The sequence below is a fragment of the Aethalodelphis obliquidens genome, unplaced genomic scaffold (assembly GCF_003676395.1).
Source record: "Aethalodelphis obliquidens isolate GAN/ISIS:26980383/991018 unplaced genomic scaffold, ASM367639v1 scaffold3, whole genome shotgun sequence".
NCBI classification, from domain to species: Eukaryota; Metazoa; Chordata; class Mammalia; order Artiodactyla; family Delphinidae; genus Aethalodelphis; species Aethalodelphis obliquidens.
Window position 1 is genome coordinate 1,689,030 of NW_020837947.1, and position 21,027 is coordinate 1,710,056.

Genomic DNA, 21,027 nt, shown 5'->3' on the forward strand with positions numbered 1-21,027 from the left:
GTCGTCCAAGACCTGCTTTGGGACACCCGGGTGACCAGTGACTCACAGGTAGGCACTCATAAGGCATATTTGTTGAATAAACTGCGCAAGAAGTTGGCTTTTATATCCCGATTTCAAGTCGAATATATATCTCTGGGGTTACATGACTTCTTTGAATAAACTGCGTGAATATAGGCATGAGAACTGGTCACTTTTTGTACCTATTTCCCTTCTGCAAGCCATTCCACCTCACTTTTGCCAGGGCCTGATGTTACCCTAAATGTGTACCTAAATCTTTGAAATCAGCTTTCCACAGGCAAAGCAGAGAGGAATCCACTGTCCCCCGGCCACACTGGAAAGCTGTCTGGTGCTCGCTGACCCAGCAGACAGACCCCTGGGGTGCAGAGTCATTACTGCCATTAAAAGCAACAGAACCGTGGCCCTGGAATGAAACGGAATCAGTATTAACACCGTCTCTTTTAATTAAGTTTTCGTCCTCCCGACTTCAAGTACCTTTTTGGGCCTTAAAATACACTAAAAGTGAACACTTACAGTCCCAACATGTTAACAGCCGGTGCTACGAGAAGGTCTCCTGAGTTTCTACCACCGAGATGCCCCTTCCTTTGGGAAAGTCTTTCCTGAAACCCGACAGCCCCGCTCAGAGGCCATGGTGAAGGTGGATGGGACAGGCAGGCGACCACGAGCCCCCGGTGGGCGGGCCCTTGCCCTCAAGCACGTGGCACAGGCATCCGGTTCACACACACGGGCAATGGTGGGACGGCATAACCGAGCAGCAGCCTCGGTGCCCAGCAGGACAGAGCAGCCGAGGCGCAAGGCGAGTCCTGGACGCCTGCAGGCTGGGTACTGGAGCCGCGGCCAAGGGGACCTGGACCCTCCATCCGTCCGTCTGTGCGATCGGGATGGAGAACGTCCGCCCGACTGACACGGGACGGGACTGATGCCCGGTGGACGGATGAGTGGGCGGGAGTGGGAGACGGGAGGGGGACTGATAGCACAAAGGCAATCTTTTCAGCACTGTCAAAATCATAGCAAATACACTTAAATACATACAAAGTTTATTAAAAATAGGTTGCCAATGAAATACAGTAGAAATGGAAAACTACAGCAGTTCTGATGTCTTCTCCATAGTAATGCACAGTTATGACACGCACTTCTACACATATTCACATTTGACCTAATCGTCCAAGGACGGCCAAATCCACGTGTACGAGTTTACAACCACACACACCGATATCCCTGCGTGTAAATATTTACAGGTACTTGCATGTACTTAGGTGTATTTGTTGTTTTTCTATATATTAACAGAATCATAGTTCACCTGCATCTTTTTCTTTAAAGAAGGCGTGGATTTAGTCCCCGTAAGGCTGCCAGTGCTCTCAAGACGTCTGGGAGGAGCAAGCATGCACATCCTTCATAAACACTTAGAACCACTTTACTCTCTTACGTAACAAGGGAGCTGGTAAAGCACACTTCCAGGTAAGAACCTGACAGACACAGAAACTATTTACACTCGCGTTTTAATGACTTGCCATATAGCTCTCGTGAAAGTGTGCGTATTCTCCTAACACACCTCCTGGCAAGAGAACAACGTGGTACAGAAGAACCATCGAGACCCACAGCGGGGCTTGTCAAATAGAACATCTGCTCTTAATCACAAAGTAATTTACTGCTTGAACATCACATAATATAAAACAAAGTGAGGTCCGTTTCCCCAACACCAGCCACGTATTCACAGCTGCAGCAGTGACAGTGGTAACTAATAATTCCATACATGAACATTAAATAACTCTATCAGAATGTAAACGAAGAGCCTGAACCGCCATACGAACTTCTCTTACAGTGTTTAAGTTACAGACGCCAAGTGCGATCGAGCCCCCTCCTCTCCCTGGCAGCAGATCCATGTAAATCCAGTCCTTTCTCAAATTTTCAGTTTCCGAGTTGTGCTCAAGTGTCACCTACTAAGCTCTCACTCTTCTTAGATATTTTTGTTCCTATTCATGTCAACACTGTTCCGTAAAGATGTCCTCTTTTATAGATTCCCTTGGAATATTTCAAACAGTTAACTTTCTAACGTAACCGCCACCTTCAAAGTCACCGATGACTTACTGGTATAATAATCATCTGATATTTATAAAAATAAAATTTCCTAAGCTTAAATCCTCAAAGTTTTCTTCTTGGAGAAACTTGTTTTAATCAAATACTAGAGCTGAGCCGGAGGGCTGTCCCTGTAGGGCGCGGAATGGGGCATCTTACTTGGAGGACGCTTGGGTCTGGGCTGCTTCCTGGCTGCAGGGACAGGAGGACGCCAGCCGTGGACTCCTCAGCACACAAGCGCGTCTCCGCGTGGTCCCTCCTGGAAGGTGAAACCTGACTCTCCTGCAAAAGAGACTGCAGGTGCCGCTACACAGTGCAAACGACAGCCTGGGGAGTTCAAGCTTCTCTGTCTGATAAGCAAACATAAGGTTTCAGAAAAAGAACAGAAATAGGATTTCTTCGTGCTCCCTGGGGGAAGACAGGGGAGAAGAAGCATCTCATTATCCTCTGCCGCCCTTCATTCTGCCCCCTTTCAGGCCCAGACTCTAAAAGAGAAACTAAGAGAAAAAGTTATCTTCGTGGGCGTCAGATAATGAAGAAAGCAGACAGGGTCTAAATTGTAGAAATGACACTCTCTTGGTAAAATTAAATGGAATTTCTTAGCGCTGGAACGCTTCCAAATGCCAACGCTTCTAGAAACAGGAATCACCAGTGGCTTGGGAAGGTGGCCCGCCCCATCCTCCGGGCAGGCGCAGCCCGGAAGCACAGCGAGAGGCCTGGGCTGGACACAGGGCCGTCCTCACTTCGTGTTCAGCTCGTTCTCCAGCTCCGTTAATTTGCGAGAGGCTTTCACTTTGTTGGAGACGTCGTGGCCTTGGGAGAAGAGGCGCTGGCGCTCTCTGAACGTCAGGTTTTCAGGGGCTCCAGGACCCCCAGCTACATCCGCGTCTTGGCTGCATTGGAAGGAAATGCAAAGGGTTACTCTTCAAAATAGAAACAACCCGTCAACGAGTAGCTAAGTTTACATAATGCGCAATTACGTAAAAGTTAGAACAAAGACTCATTCTTTGTTAAATTTTCTCATACTCCTGCCTGTGGGCTGTATTTAAACCCGTGTAGAAAAAGGGCAAAATGTTCTCCTTACTAAAATGTTAACTTTCTCCAGTCACACCCAACTCTCAAAAGGCCAGCAACTTCAGTTTCAGCAAGCAGATGCTGCTCAGTAGTTGAGGTGAACTAAAGAGGGTCGTTTTCAAACCCAGCATTTTAATGAATCCTACATGTATCCGAGAGGCATCTATCAACATACTAACTTCATAAAAAGTTACAGTAAGATGCTAAAGGTTTTCTGGATTAGTTCAACGTCAATGACTTAAGAACTGTTTGGGCATCAGCCGTTCTGACTAAAACCTAGTTGAGGACGTTCGCTGAAGCCTGAGGGGGCGGCCTTTCGCGGTCCATCAGGACACCTGGGCTTTTTGCCCTGGACTTTGCGACCTTCTTTGGTGGAAGCGAACAGCAATGTGTCCAGCTGCTTCTAAAGTTCTGACCAGAAAGCCTGGTACCTACGCACCGTCTGAAGTAGAACTATGTTAGCAACACAAGATAAAACAAAGCCTCTGTGCTCACACAGTTCTGTACAATGAGAAACACCTGAGCTGACCACGAAGTCGGACATTTCAGCCCAGCCTCATAAACGGTGGTGCAAGAAAAAAGTCCTTGAGGACGAGACACTCGTCCAGCACACGTTCTAGCAAATACCTTTTAGACAGTTTCTCCCTCGGATCGCGGTAAACGTCGTGGGCCCCGATCAGTGTCCCAGCAGATCCCACGTAAGAGTTGGGTCCTTTCCCATAAAAGGAAAAGTCAAAGTTAAAGTACTTGCATTAGTTCCCAAACTTCACTCATGATGACGATGCAGTGCTCATGACGTCTTTAAGTCCTGAATAAAGCAGCCAAAGGCTCTTCAAATCAGTAAAAGATCCAACAACTGGACATTCACATCCCTCGGTGGCCTGAGCAACCCAGTCAGGACCCTCACAAGGCGCTAAGTGCCTGGCCTGCTGCCTTTTACTATTAGAGAGGAAACCAGCATAAGTCTCAGGGGCTAACAGCCGGAAAGTTCAAATCAGGTAAAATGTGTAAGTATCATGAATTCACGATAAAAATCCACAGAAGACTGACTCAAGTGGGGAGACGGCAACATTTTTCAGACACTCCTGACACGAAGAATTTTCTTACAAAATCACCAACAGCAAACGTAACCCGAAGATGAAGAAGTAATGCTCCTCTTTTCAGGACAGCTACTGAATTGTTCCCCCACAAAATAAATGGCTAGAATTCTTAAAACTTTTGGAAAAAATGAGGTACCAAAACCCCCTAACGTTTGATACTAACGCTGTGTATACAAAATCACTGACAAGACAAAAAGGAGACCTGGATCAGCACGGGGTGGCCGTCAAGACACCTGCCCGGCCCGGCCGGTAACTGTGGGCGAGTGACGTGGGCCGGCCTGGTACCAGCACCACGTGCTCGTCTACTGCAAAGGGCTGCTGAGGATCAAAAGGGAAGATGCACGTAAAAAGCTTCAGACACATCCGAATGTAGGTAATAGTGCCGCTAAGGATGTACGATTAAATCGGTGCTAAGGTACTTCTGCTAACGGTTAACATCAGCAAGAAAATTTCACACGTTGAAAAATCTTTTGCTTATAACCTAGGGTGAAGGAATAAACGCTCAAAGTACTCAGCAAACACTGACAGTGTCGTGCACTGGGTTAAACAGGCCACAAAACTATCACAATATTTCAACACTAAAATTATCCTTTTCAGACAGGTTGCACAAAAATGAATGCTTATGTTTCTTTCTTCCCTTTATAAAAGGAGCGTGTGACGTGCAGCCATGTCTGATACGTCCAAGACGGAGCTCAGTCACTTCTGACGGGTCCCTGCACGCACCGCATCTTCCCTCACGAGTTAGCACAGGCCACCGGATCGTGGCCCGGGAAGTCACCCTCCGCCAAGACTCAAAAGATTAAAGAGAAACACATCTCTAACTTAAAGTAATCTGTTCCGGGCCTTTAGATAAATTATTTGCAGAGTGGAAAGCTTTCAATTTTAATTCTATATTTTTCCTTCATTTTGCCTTAAAAACGTTGTGTTTTATCTTTTGAGCTTTAAGAATACTTGCTTCTTCCCACTGGTAAAAATCAGTTCTTGAAAAATTTCAGAATTTTTCATCAGAATATCGAACAGTTTCGGCTGACTATATATGAAGTAACACTATACATTCTTTTTTTTTTCTTTCTTTTTTTTGCGGTACGCGGGCCTCTCACTGTTGTGGCCTCTCCCGCTGCGGAGCACAGGCTCTGGACGCAGGCTCAGCGGCCATGGCTCATGGGCCCAGCCGCTCCGCGGCATGTGGGATCTTCCCGGACTGGGGCACGAACCCGTGTCCCCTGCATCGGCAGGCGGACTCTCAACCACTGCGCCACCAGGGAAGCCCAACACTACACATTCTTCAAATCATTTTCAAAGAGCTTTAGTAAAGAACATTTTTTAACACGTTGCTATGCTAAAATTTGACATCATCCATTCCAATCCGTACCCTAACCCTACTCCTCACAGCATCAGGGGAAGAACCGAGTCCAGGCCACAGAGGCTCATGGCAGAGGGGGGAGCTGAACAGGGTGAGACAGTGGGGGAGCTGGCGGACACGAGGGCAGAACGCAGACAGCTCTGCACTTTACGAGGAATCTTCAAGAAGCAGGAGCGACCAGACGCAGGGTGTAACCTGCTCCCATGCGGTACTTTTAGTGTGAAATAGAAGGGTTAGTGATGTGACTGAAAGCCCAGATGGCTAGAAGGGACACCGCACTACGATATCCCTCACCAAACCTATTTATCTGTGTCACGACACTCACAAAACAGCTAAGGTTCAGCCTGCAATCTGATGGCATCTTGCTTCAAAAATTGCTATTATCACACAGGTCTTTCAAGGTACCACATTCTAGATATTTGCAACAGAAATTTTACAGAAAGATTTAACGCTGGCTTCTAAGTGACTCGACCTAAGGATTATCTACTAAACCTCCCAAGTGACTCAGAGCTCTGACTCAGGTGGCAAGAAAGATCCTAGTAAAACTCGTTTACCTACGAGTCACGGTTACTTCAGTTTGACTAGTCAGTTCTTTTAGAACTGCCGGGAGCCCGATGCACGGACTCTGCAGAACCGAGAAGACTCAGTTAGAGCATGTTCACCGCCAGCCTCCCAATGTTTAAAGTGGCCAGACCAGGCTGAAGCCTGAATCTTGATAACGCACAGCTGTACTTTCAATCTAACTTTCAGCGCTGTCTCCAAAGCTGATTAGGAACACGGGCCTGCAGCACCCGTGGGTGTGCTCTGCGGTCCACGGAGGGTCACGGCCAGAGGCAGCCGCACGCCGCCTGGGCCTGGCCAGCAGGGCCGGGACGTATGAGCGTGGGAGGGACGGGGAGGGACGGGGCCGGCTCGGGCAGGGGTCGCTTCACACCCACCCCGACAGGGCGGCTCAGCCGGCAACACGAAGTTCTGCGTGTGCTAAACAGCTGGAAGTACACAGGGGCCGACGGCACTAGCGACAGGAAGAAATTTAACTGTGGACACCGAGATGCTCGAGCGCGCACCCACTTATTGAGGTAGGGGACGCGGGCCGGGACCAATAGCGCTTCAAGCGATTAGGGGGACGGAGGGCTGCCGCTGCCGGCTGACTGCGTAAGTGGGACGGTTTCCAGTGCGGAGATCACTGCTGGCGCCCTGAGAGGGCCTGCCCCAGAGCAGGAACGCCGGCCTTCCGGCTGCGGTGGAGCAGAGAGAGCCCCGCTCCATGGCGGGCGGAGCGGAGGGGCTGCCGGACAGACGGCAGAAGCTCGGCTTGGTGGCAGGGGCGGGGGGTGGGCTGGAGGGGAAGACGCCACCGCAGGCCGGCGCCGCGGCGGGGGGAGGGCCTGGCGCGGGAGGCGCATCCTGACCTGCCAGGCCGCCGTCCTCATCGTCGTCCTCCTCGGTGTAAGCCACGAGCTTGGCGGTGTACAGGGCGTCGGGGGAGAGCACCTGCGCCTGCAGGTAGGAGGCGGTGCGCTGGGGCGGCGGCGGGGGCGCGGGGGCCGAGGGCTCGTAGCCCCGCGGGAGCGGAGGGCGGCCCAGGCCCAGCTCCTCGGGCTCCAGCAGCTGGCGCTCGGCCTCGTCGTGCTGTCGGCGCCGCTCGGCCTCCAGGCGGCTGTAATACCCCTCCTCCTGTCGCCTCTGTGGCAGTGGACAGAAGCGCGAGGTCAGCGGGCAGGAAGGGACGGGCCTGCCCCGGGTCCCCCAGCACCACGGCGGATGGACCCGGACACCGTCTTCCCTTGGGACTCGGTCTCCGACGCCAGACCGCGTGGGGACGGGGGAGGGAGGAATGAAGGAGCTGTCAGGGCCCCAGCCCCAGGTACCACGTGGCTGTCCCATCCCCAGCCGCTTCTCTCTCTCTCCTTCTGTTGCCGGTGGGACAGTAACTTACCTGTCACTCCTGACTTTAAAGACACAGGCACCCCAAAGCTAGGCTGCACCTGCCTTTCTAGAGCTGGCACTCCCCGAAGTGCAGCCCTGTGTGCTTTTCCACCGAACCCCAGTAAGCTCAGAAGAGCGGTCCCTCCTTGACAAGAAGGACGTGATTAGGTCACCTGGCTGACTTCTAGGTATTCAGAGGGAAGCGACTAGGAAACCCCGAACTGTAAAAAAACATGACTCATCTTTCCAAGGTCACAACCAATATGCTTTCCACGGTTTTTAATTGGTATTTCAAATCTTAATAAACTCCCGCCAAACAGAAAACTGAGAGAGCCAGGAAACAAGACAGCCAAATGTATTTCGACACGGACTGCACGTTTTTTCTGACATGTATCTGCACAAACCACAGTTGACAGCGTTAACTTAACATTGAAAAAAGTAACAGCGCAGTTTTGTTAAAGATGACAGAAGTTTCAGAACACAAGAGACAAGTGAAGAAGAAAAGAGCTGAAAGATCAAACAGTAACCGCCTTAACTTGAGGAATGTTCAATGCACCATGTGCGCAGAACGGAAGCGCAGTGGACTTTAAATTCATTCAACGGGAGGGGCCAATTTCAGGGGCCTCGCTGGCATTAGGATTGAAGTTTTTAGTCCCCATTTCACTTTGCGCACTGTGTCTTCTCCCTACTCCCTCCACACCACACACACACACACACACACACACACACACACACACGAGTACACAGTGGGCAAAGCTTCACCTTCTGAGGGAGAAAACGCTAAGAACAGGTGCCAGCCTCAATCCTGGCCCTGGGCCCCATTTCTCACTTCATCTTCTTACACTATGTTGAGACACCCTGAAGGAAAAACATTTTTACCTTATTTTCTACACAAAATGAGCGTTCTCTTAGAGTGGGGAATTAAATCTGGAATGACCTCCGCAGAGCTTAAGTGGAGCTGTGAGGAATCTTAGTATTATGTGAACAAAGCTCACTTGGTCACATTTTAGGGAAACCACAACATGTTCTTTCAGTTACACTAAGAGCAGGTGTACAGGCACATGAACCGAGAAGACTTCATTCTACCCGAAAGTGAACGGCACGTTTTCCTAGGACAGAGAAACCCATCAATTTTGCACATTCTCTACAAAAAATAGGTTATTCGGCTTCCTTTTACACTGAGTGCTCAATTATAGAAGCAGTTACCCACACACAGGTGCACCTGACGTAATCACGAGTTGTGAGAACGCACACTGGAAAAAAGTCAAATAACCCAGGAATTTCCCAACGTGGAGAACACGGCCTGGCCGCCTCCCCGCGGGCACTACTCCCAGGTGGCCGAGGGCTCAGGCAGAGGTGGGACAGACAGCTGAGGGGCCCGGCCAGGAAAACACACCCTGCGAGCAGCCCCGGGACAGCAGCACAACAGACACTGTAAAACCCGGGTCTAGTGGCTCAAACTGTGGAAACCCCATTTCCTTAGATGCATTACTGACTTTGACAAGCTCGAGGGGAGCCTCACCACGAAACCCCAGACTCTGGGAACAGCGCACAAGCTCTTCAGGCACAGTTGACAGCACGATGACCGGGACGGCAAAGGCCAACAGACCGTAGACATGGCTCGTTTCAGTGCAGGTGTGCCCACGTCATCTACCTGGCTCGCACTTAACCAAGTCATCCGTCATTTCCACTGTCTTACTCTCTGCCTGTCGCGTCCCCACAGACCCCATCACTATCAGAGCCCCCCAAGCTTCCTCCTGCAGGGTGCGCCATGAGGGTGCTCGCTGGACTTTCCCCACCAGGAGCCATGACCTCAGAGCTCCCGCCTTCACAGAAGGGAAGTAACGGAAGGCCAGCTTCTCCCACACCTTGTCCAGGGACCGGCCAGCCCTGGAGAGACCCAGAAGCGAGCCCAGAGCCGCGGTGACGCGCCCACAGACGGCAGGGCCTGGAGGGCAGCATCACCAAGCGCCCATTTCTCAGGGGAGCTCGTGTGCTGTCATGTTAAAGGCAATTGAAAGGATTACCTGAATCTCAGAAACCCACATACGGAAACAAAGCAATAACTCGGGACATCTACCAGATTACACACTAAATTAAATGTCCTTGTATCGTGTTTTCTATAAGCCATTTGCTCTCTTCACCCCTGACCAGAATTAAGTCATGAAATAACCGATTTGAAACCCTTAAGGTTAACAGTGACTTCCTAGTTTCCTGTCCTTCCCACGGCCCGACCTCCCTGTGAACAACTGGACACTTGTCACCTTCACAGTGACAAGCTGGACCCCGTCCAGCAAAGACCAGAGCCCCGAGCACACAGAGGCCCCACAGTCCACAAGCTTGAGCGACAAGACTCGGAGGAGAGGGGGTGGGGGGAGAGCCAGGAGGAGAAGGGGGAGGGGGGACAGCCAGGAGGCGAAGGGGGAGGGGGACAGCCCGGAGGAGAAGGGGGAAGGGGGACAAGCAGGAGGAGAAGGGGGAGGGGGACAGCCCGGGGAAAAGGGGATGACAGCTCAGAGGACAGGGCCGGGGCCCGGCTGGCCGACCGGGCTCCAGTTTCAACGGCCCGGCTGGCCGACCGGGCTCCAGTTTCAACGGCGGCCCCCTTGCGCGTCCCGGGTCCCTCAGCCGCGCACCCCTCGCCCTCAGAGCACCAGGACCTTTTCTTCGGCCTCGCGCCTGGCCCGCTGCTCCTCCTGCCGGGCCCGCTGCTCAGCCTCCCGGGTCCGTATCTCCTCCAGCTGCTGCTGCCGCCGCCGCTCCTCGTCCTGCAACTGAGGACAGGTCCCGTTCAGTGCGCGCCCGGAGCGTCCCAGCGCCAGACACAGGACGCGCACACGACACAAGCACACGCACGGCTGAGAACAGACACCAGGCGGAGGTCACGGCGGACACCAGAGCCCGCCACCTAACGACTCCGTCCCCACCGCTCCAGAGCTACGCTTCCATCGACTGTGGCTCAGAGGAGGAGGCATTTACCCTGGACGCTCACACGTGAAACAGCACAGTTCTTTCACTAGGACATACTCAGCTTAAGCAGCTCACGTGGGGGCAGAGAAGGCTCCAACGTACGGAGCCGTGAGACACACTGGCCCACCCCCTTCCTTCGCCCCGGTTCAGTTTCCACCGTGAAGGTCAAGAAAGACTCCGCACTCTCGCGGCCCGTGGCAGGTGAACTAGCCTCTGGATGGGGGTGGGGCGAGGCCCACGGGGCAGCAGAAGCTCCAGGGGCCAGCGGCCGCCTCGTCTCAGGGACACGGCTTCTAGCTCTCCTCCTGCCCGTGCCCGTCCTGGCCCTTTGCCGTCCGTTCCCTCTGGGTCCCAGCCCAGACGCCAAGAATTCCTGCCCAGTTCAGGGATCCCCCAAAGTCTGATTCACAGAATGTGAAGCTGAAATTTGGGAGGAACCTTACTGGAACTCTGTCCCGCTACATGTCTGTCAAGTAACTGTCCATCCTGTTCGAGCACCTTCAGTGTCTGGGGCCTACAGCCTGCCTCCCAGGACAGTGGTAACTACTAGTCCAAAAGCCTTCCTACTGTTCTAAAATTCATCCCCTCATCGCTGTCTGTCTTTCGTCCTTCAGGTTCTGCCTTTCTGACACAATACAAAACAGATTTAGTATCTGTCCTTCATACCATTCAAGTACTTAAGGACACCTTCAAACACCTGAGACGCTCGGCTTTCAGCTCCTGCGCCCTCCTGGTCACACCCCTCTGTACACTACAGGTCGAAAACGCCTCAGGGAGCCGTGAATTAAAAGCGCATTTGACTAGCCGAGAACAGAGTAAGGGTCTCTTTTCGCCATGTCCGCAGGCTACAGCTACTTTTGTAGTTACAGCCTAAGGTAACGCGACTTGGAAAAGCTCACATTCACCATTTACTTCTTCTCTGTTCCAGACCTGGGCACGGCACAAGAGGTGACTCAAAATTTTACATTAAAGTAGCACTGAGGCCATCGAGTTCAACCTCTAACCACTGCAGGAACCCGACATAAAACCACTCAAGGTGTACTTCTGCATCTATATAATCACTAGTTACCCTATAGGTTATTCATAGCAAACCCAGAAAACGTTAACTTCTGGATCTGAACTGTTGGAGTGTATTTTTTTCCTAAACAAAAACAAAAACCGAACAACTTGACTCTTGCTTGGTTTCTGTGGAACAAAAACTGTATCTGGTGGGAAAGTAACTAACTTGTGTAATCACGCTTTTTCGTGTCAGTGAACAAAAATAAAACATCTCAGAAAAAAATTAAAATTCCCTTCTCAAGGAGAACAAATTAACTACCTCTTTAGTATACTCTAGGTATAAGCCTAGAAGGATGCTGGGACAATTATTAGGTTTTGGAGGTTTTGTAGCAGGAGTAGATGCTAATGATTAAGCAGCACGGAAACAGTCAGAAGTGCCCTGCTGCGTGGAAACGCAGAGGAAAGGACTTACCAGGAATTTTAGAGTCATCAGCACAAATTATGGGACACAGCATCCAAATAAAAATAACAAAATAAAAAAGCAATTGATCACATTAGACATCTACAGAAAAGTAATTTGTGGAAGAATGTAAAATTGCATGAATGCATCAGAAGTGTTTCTGTTACCCAATAAAGCAAAAACTAATTTCATTATGTTCTCTCAGTACTTTTTAGACCTAATGAAAAACAAGTTCTGAGCAAGAAAATCAGTACACACTGAATCAGCTCTTTTAAGTTAAACAGGATAATTTTAAGAAATCGGAGCAATTTCAATTCTCATAATTAAAGGTACAGAACTCTATCTTATAAATCTATCAACAGGCATTTTCTCTTAAAATCCTGACGGTGGTAAATGAGGAGCCTTTCCCTCGTGCTGTTTCACTGGTTTCTATAAAGGTAGCAAATGAACCAGTGCTGTTAGAACTAAGGCAGTTTCTTTCCACTCTTTGATAAGCTGTTTCAGGTATTTTCATTTTCAAAACACAGGCTGTTTTGCTTTTCAAAAATATGCTGCTTTACTCAAAAAAAAAAAAAAGAGAGAGAAAAGAGAACCTCTTACTTTTCCCCACATAACAGAGCCGGGTGGTACACCGAGGTGTACGGTTACGTCTCACAACAGTTAAAGAGCACTTCAACTTACGCTGGGAAGTTAATGGTTCTGAGAGCCAGTGCCTGACGGGGCCTGAACACTGTGAGGTTACATGAAATGCAGACAAGCTCGCTGTTTCACATTAAAGGAACGAAAAGTCGCATGCTATCAAAACAGTCTCGTAGGAAGTTCTACTTGGGGAAACTAGGCTTGAATAGACACAGTAATCATTCTTATAGAGTGAGTCAAGACAGCCCAGACTGAAGTTACTCCAGCCAAGAACTAGGCTGGGATTCTGAAAGCAGCACGCAAGCCTGACCCGAGGCCTTGCGATACTGAGGCAGTCCGAAAAAAATAGTTAAAAAAATAGTACGTTGAGATCTGTGTGTTTAGACTTTATACTTTTTTTGGGGAATCTTCCCGGACCGGGGCACGAACCCGTGTCCCCTGCGTCAGCAGGCAGACTCCCAACCGCTGCGCCACCAGGGAAGCCCTATACTTTATACTTTTGTTCCACAAAAATACAGTAACTTATATCTTTAATTTCATGTTGAAATATCTGAATACAAAACGGGGCCAAAACATCCTTTACTTTTTGACATTTTCTCTGAAAAGCAACTGTAAGTCTGTTAAGCACATCACCCTTTCTCTCTGCAGGCCTTTTCTGCTTATGCTCCCACCCATTAAAAATACTCACCCTAAAACAACTTTAAGGCCCCCAGATAAAGAGGCCCCGATAGGCCACTTATTAGGACAGGACTCTGGCGTCCTGTCCTAGCACACGCAGCTTCCTGCCGCGTCTCTTCTCGGGGCGGGGGTGGGGGGTGGAATTTCCCTCTGGAGGGAGGGCCCTCCCCATCAGCAAATGGGAAGGGCTGCCACTGGACGACACCAGCTCTCGGCCCTCCGTCAGTGGGGCTCCCTGCCCCGGGTGCAGCCGTCCCCTTCTTTGTAACTGAAGGAACATGATTCTGTCCAGAGTTCTAAGGGGAGACCTACAGGTGCAGGCCTACTCCAGCAGCAGAGACAGGTAAGAAGCGTGGCTCACAGCAGCCCAGAGCAGACATCTGACGTTCGCCTAGGGCAGCTGTTCTCCCCCGACACAACCACAGGAACTTCGTGTTCTACTCCCAAACGCACACATGCTGGTTTGAGTATGAACTTATTTCTCCTCCTTGAATAAAACTGACGCTTCCCGAAGGTGGGCTGTGTCTACCCTCCAGCCTCAACATCCTGGGCAGGGTCTCCCACCTCAACAGGCAGAGAACGCTCTGCTGCCTTCTGAGACAGGCGCCTCCGCAGGCACAACTCTCCGTTAAGGTTCCTACTGATTCTTGCTTGAGGTTTCTACAAAGCGTCTAATTCAACTGCTTCCATACCGGAGATGCTCCGGAGGACCATGGCCAATTTCTACATAAAGGCCGAACAAGAAGGCAGCCCACAGCGTCTCTGAAAACACCCCCTCCCTGCTCTACCCAAGGGGGAGGGATTCTTCCCGTGAGCTGTCGGGTCATCTGAGACGGAAGATGAACCACTCAACTGGCAGGAGACGAAGCTGCGACGGGCCAGCTGGCTGAGAGACTGCTGGTCTCGGAAGCGTCTCCTTGAAAGATGGTTCGCAGTAACCGTTTGATGAGCAGCAGACGTTTTCGTGAAGCACAAAGAATACTAAATATGAACCCAGAATATCCTGGTCAGGATCTCTACGCTCAGTCTACACGACACTGGGTACTAGGCCTGCCCTTCTCGTCTGCGCACGTTGCAGTTGTCACGGACGGGAGGGCCACAGAAGCGGTCACCCAGCCGCCTAGAGCAGTGAAGGCTGAGCTCCCCTCCTGTCTGCAGGGGGCAGGACCGGCTGCCCCTCAGAGGTCAGCAGGGCCAGCAGGCGCGGCCGCAGCGCCGGGTGGGGCCGGGAGGCGTCCTGCGGGCCGGGAGACCCGGGGCGCTTCTGGAGGGGCAGGGGGCCGCTGCAGGGTCGCGGGGCTTCTGCGACCTGCCGGGCGGCGGCGGCCGTGTGCAGGAGAGTCTGCAAAGGGAGCACGGGCCCGGGGCGAGCGAGCCACTCTGCAGGTGGTCAGCTTCCCAGGAAGCTGGGAATCCCTCTGCAGGGAGGGGAGAGGCGCCATGGCAACCGCAGGCTCCCCAGACTGGGCGACTGGGAGAGTCGGGCGCGGCGGGGAAGCTGCAGGTGCAGCAGACGGCAGCTCGCCGTCCAGTCCCGTACGCAAGTGCACGGGAGGCTCGGGTCCGGGAGGAGGTGGGTGAGCGCAGGGGAGGGCGGCCCTGGGCCCACGCGGGGCGACGGGCACTCAGGGACCCGGGGACCAGAGCCGCCAGGGCAGCCTCGCCACCTCGCCGAAGCTCCCATTTATCCCACGCGTCACCATAAATATCCCGGGACAAAGCCTAAGGAAAGGCCTTACAGACCGCACGGGCGGGGCCCTGCACAAGCGGGCACACGCCTGTACCCGGTCCCCATCGTCCCCAGGGGGCCAGTGCCTAACAGCCCCCGGGACAAGGCAAGAGCTCAACTTCTGCTGGGGAATCAGGCTAAGAAATGCTCGGAAACACGGTGCTTACCGCCAACATCAGCACTCGAAATAATTATCTTTTAAAGGAAGAAAACCCCGAACTACGCCTTTGAAATAAAAATCTTAGTGCACCCTTTACCCTTGGGTATTGTCACTCACCTGTCACCACCACGCTCCCCCCCCCCCCCCCCCCCCCCGCCCCGACTCAGGATTCTCTTGGGGCCTCAGTCGGCGCATCTCAAAGCTGAGGCCCCAGGCTGCCTGGCCTGCACGCGTGTGACAAGGACCTGGTACCTGAAGAGACGAGTGGGACTGACTGGTGTCTCCCACCCCCTTCCATTCGGACACCTTAACACACAGAGAGGCAGGGAAAGAAGCAGATTACTTCTCGTCTCTGTCTCATACGGAGAAAAACACAAAGCCCAGAAAACATGCCTCTCAGTCATCAAGGAGAGATGTTTTCAAGAGGTTTCCCTTTGGAGTGACACTGCCATCATGCTATTTACATTGAAAAAAAAGGACAAAACAAAACAAAAAAAGGAGGGCTGTTATTTGGTGAAAAGGCCATTAGCGTCAAACCTGGATTCAGAGATTTTTTAAAAAGTATTGTCAGATACTGGCCTTGTATCATTTAAAAGCTGACTAACAAATGTTGACTTAGAGTCAGTATCAATACACCAGAGCATGAGTGTCTGGCAGCCGCGAGAGGTACCGCCCTCAAGCACGAGGGTGCTAAACGAGCAGCTCAATTTCCCCAATATGGACATAAACGCATCAGTTACAGCAGAATGCGGCCTCAAGTATTTTTTGGCAATGAACTGGTATAGCCGATAAACTAAACTAAAATCATGTGGTGTTACTGAAGAAAACACAGACTAAATGTTTACTGGAAATTCCTCTTTCTCTGCCAATAGACAGTTACACCCTAGACAGTTACATCTTAAGTGACAAACAATGTCAATACCAGTTGAACTGAGCTTCTAATGATGAATACTTAAAACGTATTTCTAATGTAACAAGAAAAAAATAGATTACTCACTGCAAAATTTCTCATTTGCCTATGTATTTATGAGTACGTAAGAATACAGAGTACGAATTTTATGACTAAAACTGAGTAAAGGTCAAAACCATAAACAAACAGTAAGTAACAGTTAAAAAGTAACAGAGAAAAAGCAAAGAATAACTAAATCTAAACACATTCAAAAGCATGCTTCTAGAGTCAGGGAACTACAGATCCTGATCTAGGACACCCCTGAGAACCAGATCTACTGAAAACATAAAACCACCACCACTAAAAGGAAAAAAAGGAAATCAAGACAGGAAAAAAGTACCCAAGGGAAAGAAACAAGAACATACCAAATCTAGAACAGAGATTGCTGGCATAGCAGTCTGCTGCAGGTAACAGAGAAGGAAAAAAAAAAGAAAGATGAAGTGTGAAAAAAAGGTTCAGTTTAGATCTGTATCCGCCACCAGCGTATCTGTGGTTCCCATGCTCCATCTGTGTTTGAAGGACAACCCAGTGAGAAAAGTACGGAAACTACAGACCAATTTCCAGTATTCAGAAATAGAAAAATGCCCGCATGGTATTAAATCCTTGAGCTTTATTATTAAGACACACAGCAACTAAAATGAGTAAAATTTCCCTTAGCTCTCTTATTTGGAGACTAACATATTAATCTTAAAATAAGTAATGATAAAACACACAGATACTTTAAACTATCGTAATTCATACTAAGAAGCTTTGAAATATTCAGTGTTTTTTAATCACTTGGAAAAACTGAGAGACATTCAATAAAATTTTAGCCTTCAGAGGAAAGCATAATTATAGAAATACTGCAACGTGGTTTCTAACTTCTCCCTCAACAGTAAATATTAATGACATCCACTTATTTACCATAAACATCAGCTTTAGATTCAGAGCTAAGGCTGCGTCAGAGGTAAGCCTTCTTGCCTCGCATTGTGGGGACAGAGCCCCAGGGCCACGGCCACAGCAGCCTCTCGGGGAGCCCACCTGCAGCGCGTCCACTAGGACCCGGGTGGAGCAGGGGTGGCGGCCGTGACAGGCACACAGCTAACCACCTACAGACGGGCCAGAGTGCTGACCAGAAAGTGGACATAGTTCAAAGGATCCTTATGCGGAACATAATCAGTCCTTCATCAAACAGCTGCTCTTTCAAACAAAACAGTATTGATGGTAAATACACTTGTTTTTGAGGACGTTTACTACTGATGACTTGGAAACTACTAATAGAACAATGTAATGTTTACCATTTAGACCTTCACTTAAGAAATTTAAGTTTCCTCAGAGGAATTCCAGCTGAATTTTGGACCAAGTTACATATACGTCTGCTTGAGAACACAGAGCTAACAAGAAGTGTGTGCGGTGACATTCCAGGAGAATAATTCAGAGCAAAGTGAAAAGGCATCACAGTGCCGGCTCAAGGCACTCACTGCCGAGGGTCTAGGATTGAATTTCATCCTGAGCTGGAAAGATTCAAGGGTCTGACGGGACAGGAGACCCTTGGTTTAGGTCTCCAGTACAGATGACATCAGAGGTGGAATTAGAAACAAAATCCAAAAGACAAAAAGGACATGCCCTTTGCTGTTTTTTCTCAGAATACTGCATTATATCTGAAAAAAAAAAAAATCACTGAAGTGCATTAACGTAAAATAGTCCCTAGCACTCACTGCAAGTTAATACCAGTAAATGCTTCTCTGTCAACAACTGTCCCGATACACAGGGTAACAGAGAATCTCAGATGCGGCACTTTAACAAGCGACTGCATTAAACTAATATAAATTTAAGTTTTCTTCTTTGACTTGACACAAAAGGAATAGAAGCTATTTTTATAACATGGAGAACCATGAATAAAATTCTAAGTTCTCACTCCCTTTAAGCTACCACTGAAATATAATTGCTTAGCACTTTAATAACACTCGAGAGTCTCCCTCTATCTGGGCCGTGACGCCGGCCCTGACCCTGAGCTGTGAACCGCTCCTCTGCTACCCCTGGGGAGCACGGACCATGGAGACCAGGGGCAGCCCGTCCCGGCATGAAGCTTCAGGGCACTGCACGCCTGCCTCCGTGTGCCGGTGACGGCGGCAGAGCGGGGCAGTTAACAGCCTGTCCGGCCCACAGAGCCTGAGAGACGTTTACTCTGCAGCCGTTGAAAGACACGTTGCCAACCCCTGATCACGGTGATCACCGGTTATTAACGCGTCTTCTCCACCCACGTGCCAGCCAGACGGCCGCAGCCAGTGGGCGCCCCACTGCTGTCAAGCGCCGTCGGACCGCGCAGAACCAGCGCCTCTCCAGCACTCGTGCCCAGAGCATCTCGCCCCGGCGCCGCAGGACAGCATCTCCGGCCACGCCCACGCCCCGCGGAGGCTGGGAGCCCGTGCCGCGTGCCCGCCCACCCGCCCGCCCGGCCCCGTTACCCGCGCTCTGCGCTCGGCCTCCAGGCGCTGCATGAGCAGCACGGTGTCCACGTCGTCGTCCTCCTCCTCCTCGTCGTCCTCGTCCTTCTGCTTGGACTCCTGCAGCCGCTTCTGGAACTGCCACTCCAGCATGAGCTTGCGCAGGCGGTCGCTCTCCTCGGCCGAGCGCTCGGCCTTGCCCTGCAGCTCCTGGATCTCGCGGCTCAGCAGGTCCACGATGTGCAGCTGCTGCTGCTTCTCCAGCTTCTCCCGCGCGTCCCGCTTCCAGGGGTCGGGGGACAGGCTGTCCCCCGAGGCCAGCTCCTCCCTGCTAACCGTGATGTACTGCAAGTCCCGGCGCTCAATGGTGCGCGGCTGCTGCTGGGGCTGCAGCTCCCGGATGACGGTGTCCGGGGCGCGGGCGGGGGCCGGCGGGGCGGCGGGCGAGGGCGGCCCGGGGGGCGGGGGCCCGGGGGGCGGCGCCTGCGCCCGAAGCTGGCCCAGCCTGCGCTCTTGCTCCCGCCGCCGGCGCTCACGCTCCTCCTCCAGGCGCGCCTTTTCCTTCTCGTACCAGCGCTGCTGCTCCTCCCGCTTCTTCCGCTCTGCAGCCGCCTGGGCGCCGCTGGGAGGCGGCGGGAGGGGCGAGTCCGCGGGGACTCCGTCCCCATCGCCGTAGTGCCCGGGGGGCGGGTCGGTCCGCACCGGCGGGGAGGCGGCTGGGGTCTTCCAGCGCCCAGGGCCGCTCTTGGTGAGCGTGGACGCGGGGGTGCCCGCCTTGGAAGGGGGGCCCAGGTGCTCCTGGCTGGAGGTGCTGGAGCCCAGCGAGGAGCCCTGGTTGAGCCACGCGTCGCCGCCGTCAGACCTGCGCTCCATCGCTGCCTCCACCCTCTGCCGCTCCAGGTGGTACGCGACATCCTCCCGGAGCTCCTCCTGGGACCGGGTCACGCGCTGGAAAAAGAAAACGGGAAACCGTTGTGTTTCAGCCACCGTCAGAAGTTACTGAGAGTACATAAACAGTTCAGCTCAGGAAGAAAGGAGTGTTAGGGAAAGTGTGCGGTGAGCGTACAGGACGGGCCGAGGCTGCCCGCACCCAGCGCTAATCCCGAGACGGTGCTTTCCCAGAGGACGTCTGTATCTGTTAGAAAGCTAAAGGGGAAAAGGGAAAGCGGCGCGTCCTGTCCACATCAATGGCCAAACAGCGAAATGCACGAAGGCTCGGGCTCTCCACATCCGGCACCGTCCTTGTTCTGGGGCCTCACGGGCGTCTACACTGCGGTGCCAGACATGGGGCTGACCTTGAGCAGAGGAATGTGCTTAGTCTTGTGTCGTGAAGAGCGACAAGAACTACTTCTCTGCAGTAAAATTCTAATTAGCATTCAGACTAATTATCAAATCCTAGCCACGTGATCCATCCGCGACTTTCCGAGTCCCGCCAGCTGACCACGGGCCCACGGGCCCACGAGCGCACAGACAGAGCCGGGCGCGGCGAGGAGGGATGAGCCTGTACCCGAGTCTCAGAAAGGCGGCGGGATGATCTGAGGGACACACCCGCTGCACATGTACGAAACAGAGTACACCTGCTTCCGAGGCTAGTCTTGCGCGTGGAAGAGGCATGTCTGAAAGTGGCGTGATGCGACAGAAAATGATTTTTTTTTTTTAAGATGCTGGGGGTAGTTGTTTAGTAATTAATTAATTTTTGGCTGTGTTGGGTCTTCGTTTCTGTGCGAGGGCTTTCTCTAGTTGTGGCAAGTGGGGGCCACTCTTCATCGCGGTGCACGGGCCTCTCACTGTCGCGGCCTCTCTCGTTGCGGAGCACAGGCTCCAGATGCACAGGCTCAGTAGTTGTGGCTCACGGGCCTAGTTGCTCCGCAGCATGTGGGATCCTCCCAGACCAGGGCTCGAACCCATGTCCCCTGCATTAGCAGGCAGATTCTCAACCACTGAGCCACCAGGGAAGCCCCCAGAAAATGATCTGCTATGAATGATGTCCCAGCCAAACGGTTTTCTTTCCAGCCCTATTAATGAGTAGAAATTGAAGACACAAATCTGGAAAATAAACTGTTTCCCTTTTCTCAAAAGGCACACCAAGAACAAAAAAATGAAATGTATCACTTGAAACACCAGCAGCCTGCTAGAAAAATGGAACACGTACTTCCCACATTTTCTACAGCTTTGCCGTGTGCGCAGCAGCGCAGCTCTCTGACTGCTGGGCGCACGACCTGCAGCTCACGCGAAAGCACGGCCAGACTGCCTGCTGCGTGTGGACGGCGCTTCTCGAGTCCAAAGCTTTGGAGCTGGTGCGTCCAGACCACACGCCCGCTAGCCCTCGCAGCCCAGTGACAGCAAGGCCACCCCTCGCCTTCCTCGAGGGCCTCACTTCGCTGCTGGCGCCCACTCGCCCCCCGCGGTAAGTCCTGTCCGATTCGTGGCCATTTCGCCACCACGTAAGTGGCCCTT

The 21,027-nt window shown here is 51.8% G+C and overlaps 1 protein-coding gene across 14 annotated transcripts in view; it reads right to left on the minus strand.

The window, feature by feature from the left end:
* Window positions 1-1,033: 1,033 nt before the first annotated feature.
* AFDN (afadin, adherens junction formation factor) overlaps window positions 1,034-21,027 on the minus strand; it is a 98,030-nt gene continuing 78,036 nt past the window's right edge. For 6 of the 14 annotated variants that reach the window (XM_027081207.1, XM_027081217.1, XM_027081237.1 and 3 more), the window contains 5 exons: window positions 18,592-19,518; window positions 10,221-10,334; window positions 7,044-7,317; window positions 3,796-3,880; window positions 1,034-2,987 (listed from right to left, as the gene is read on the minus strand). In XM_027081207.1, coding sequence (XP_026937008.1) covers window positions 2,834-2,987; window positions 3,796-3,880; window positions 7,044-7,317; window positions 10,221-10,334; window positions 18,592-19,518 — 1,554 coding nt within the window. In that variant the 3' untranslated portion in view covers window positions 1,034-2,833. The other 8 variants (XM_027081246.1, XM_027081226.1, XM_027081309.1 and 5 more) reach the window with 5 other exon arrangements.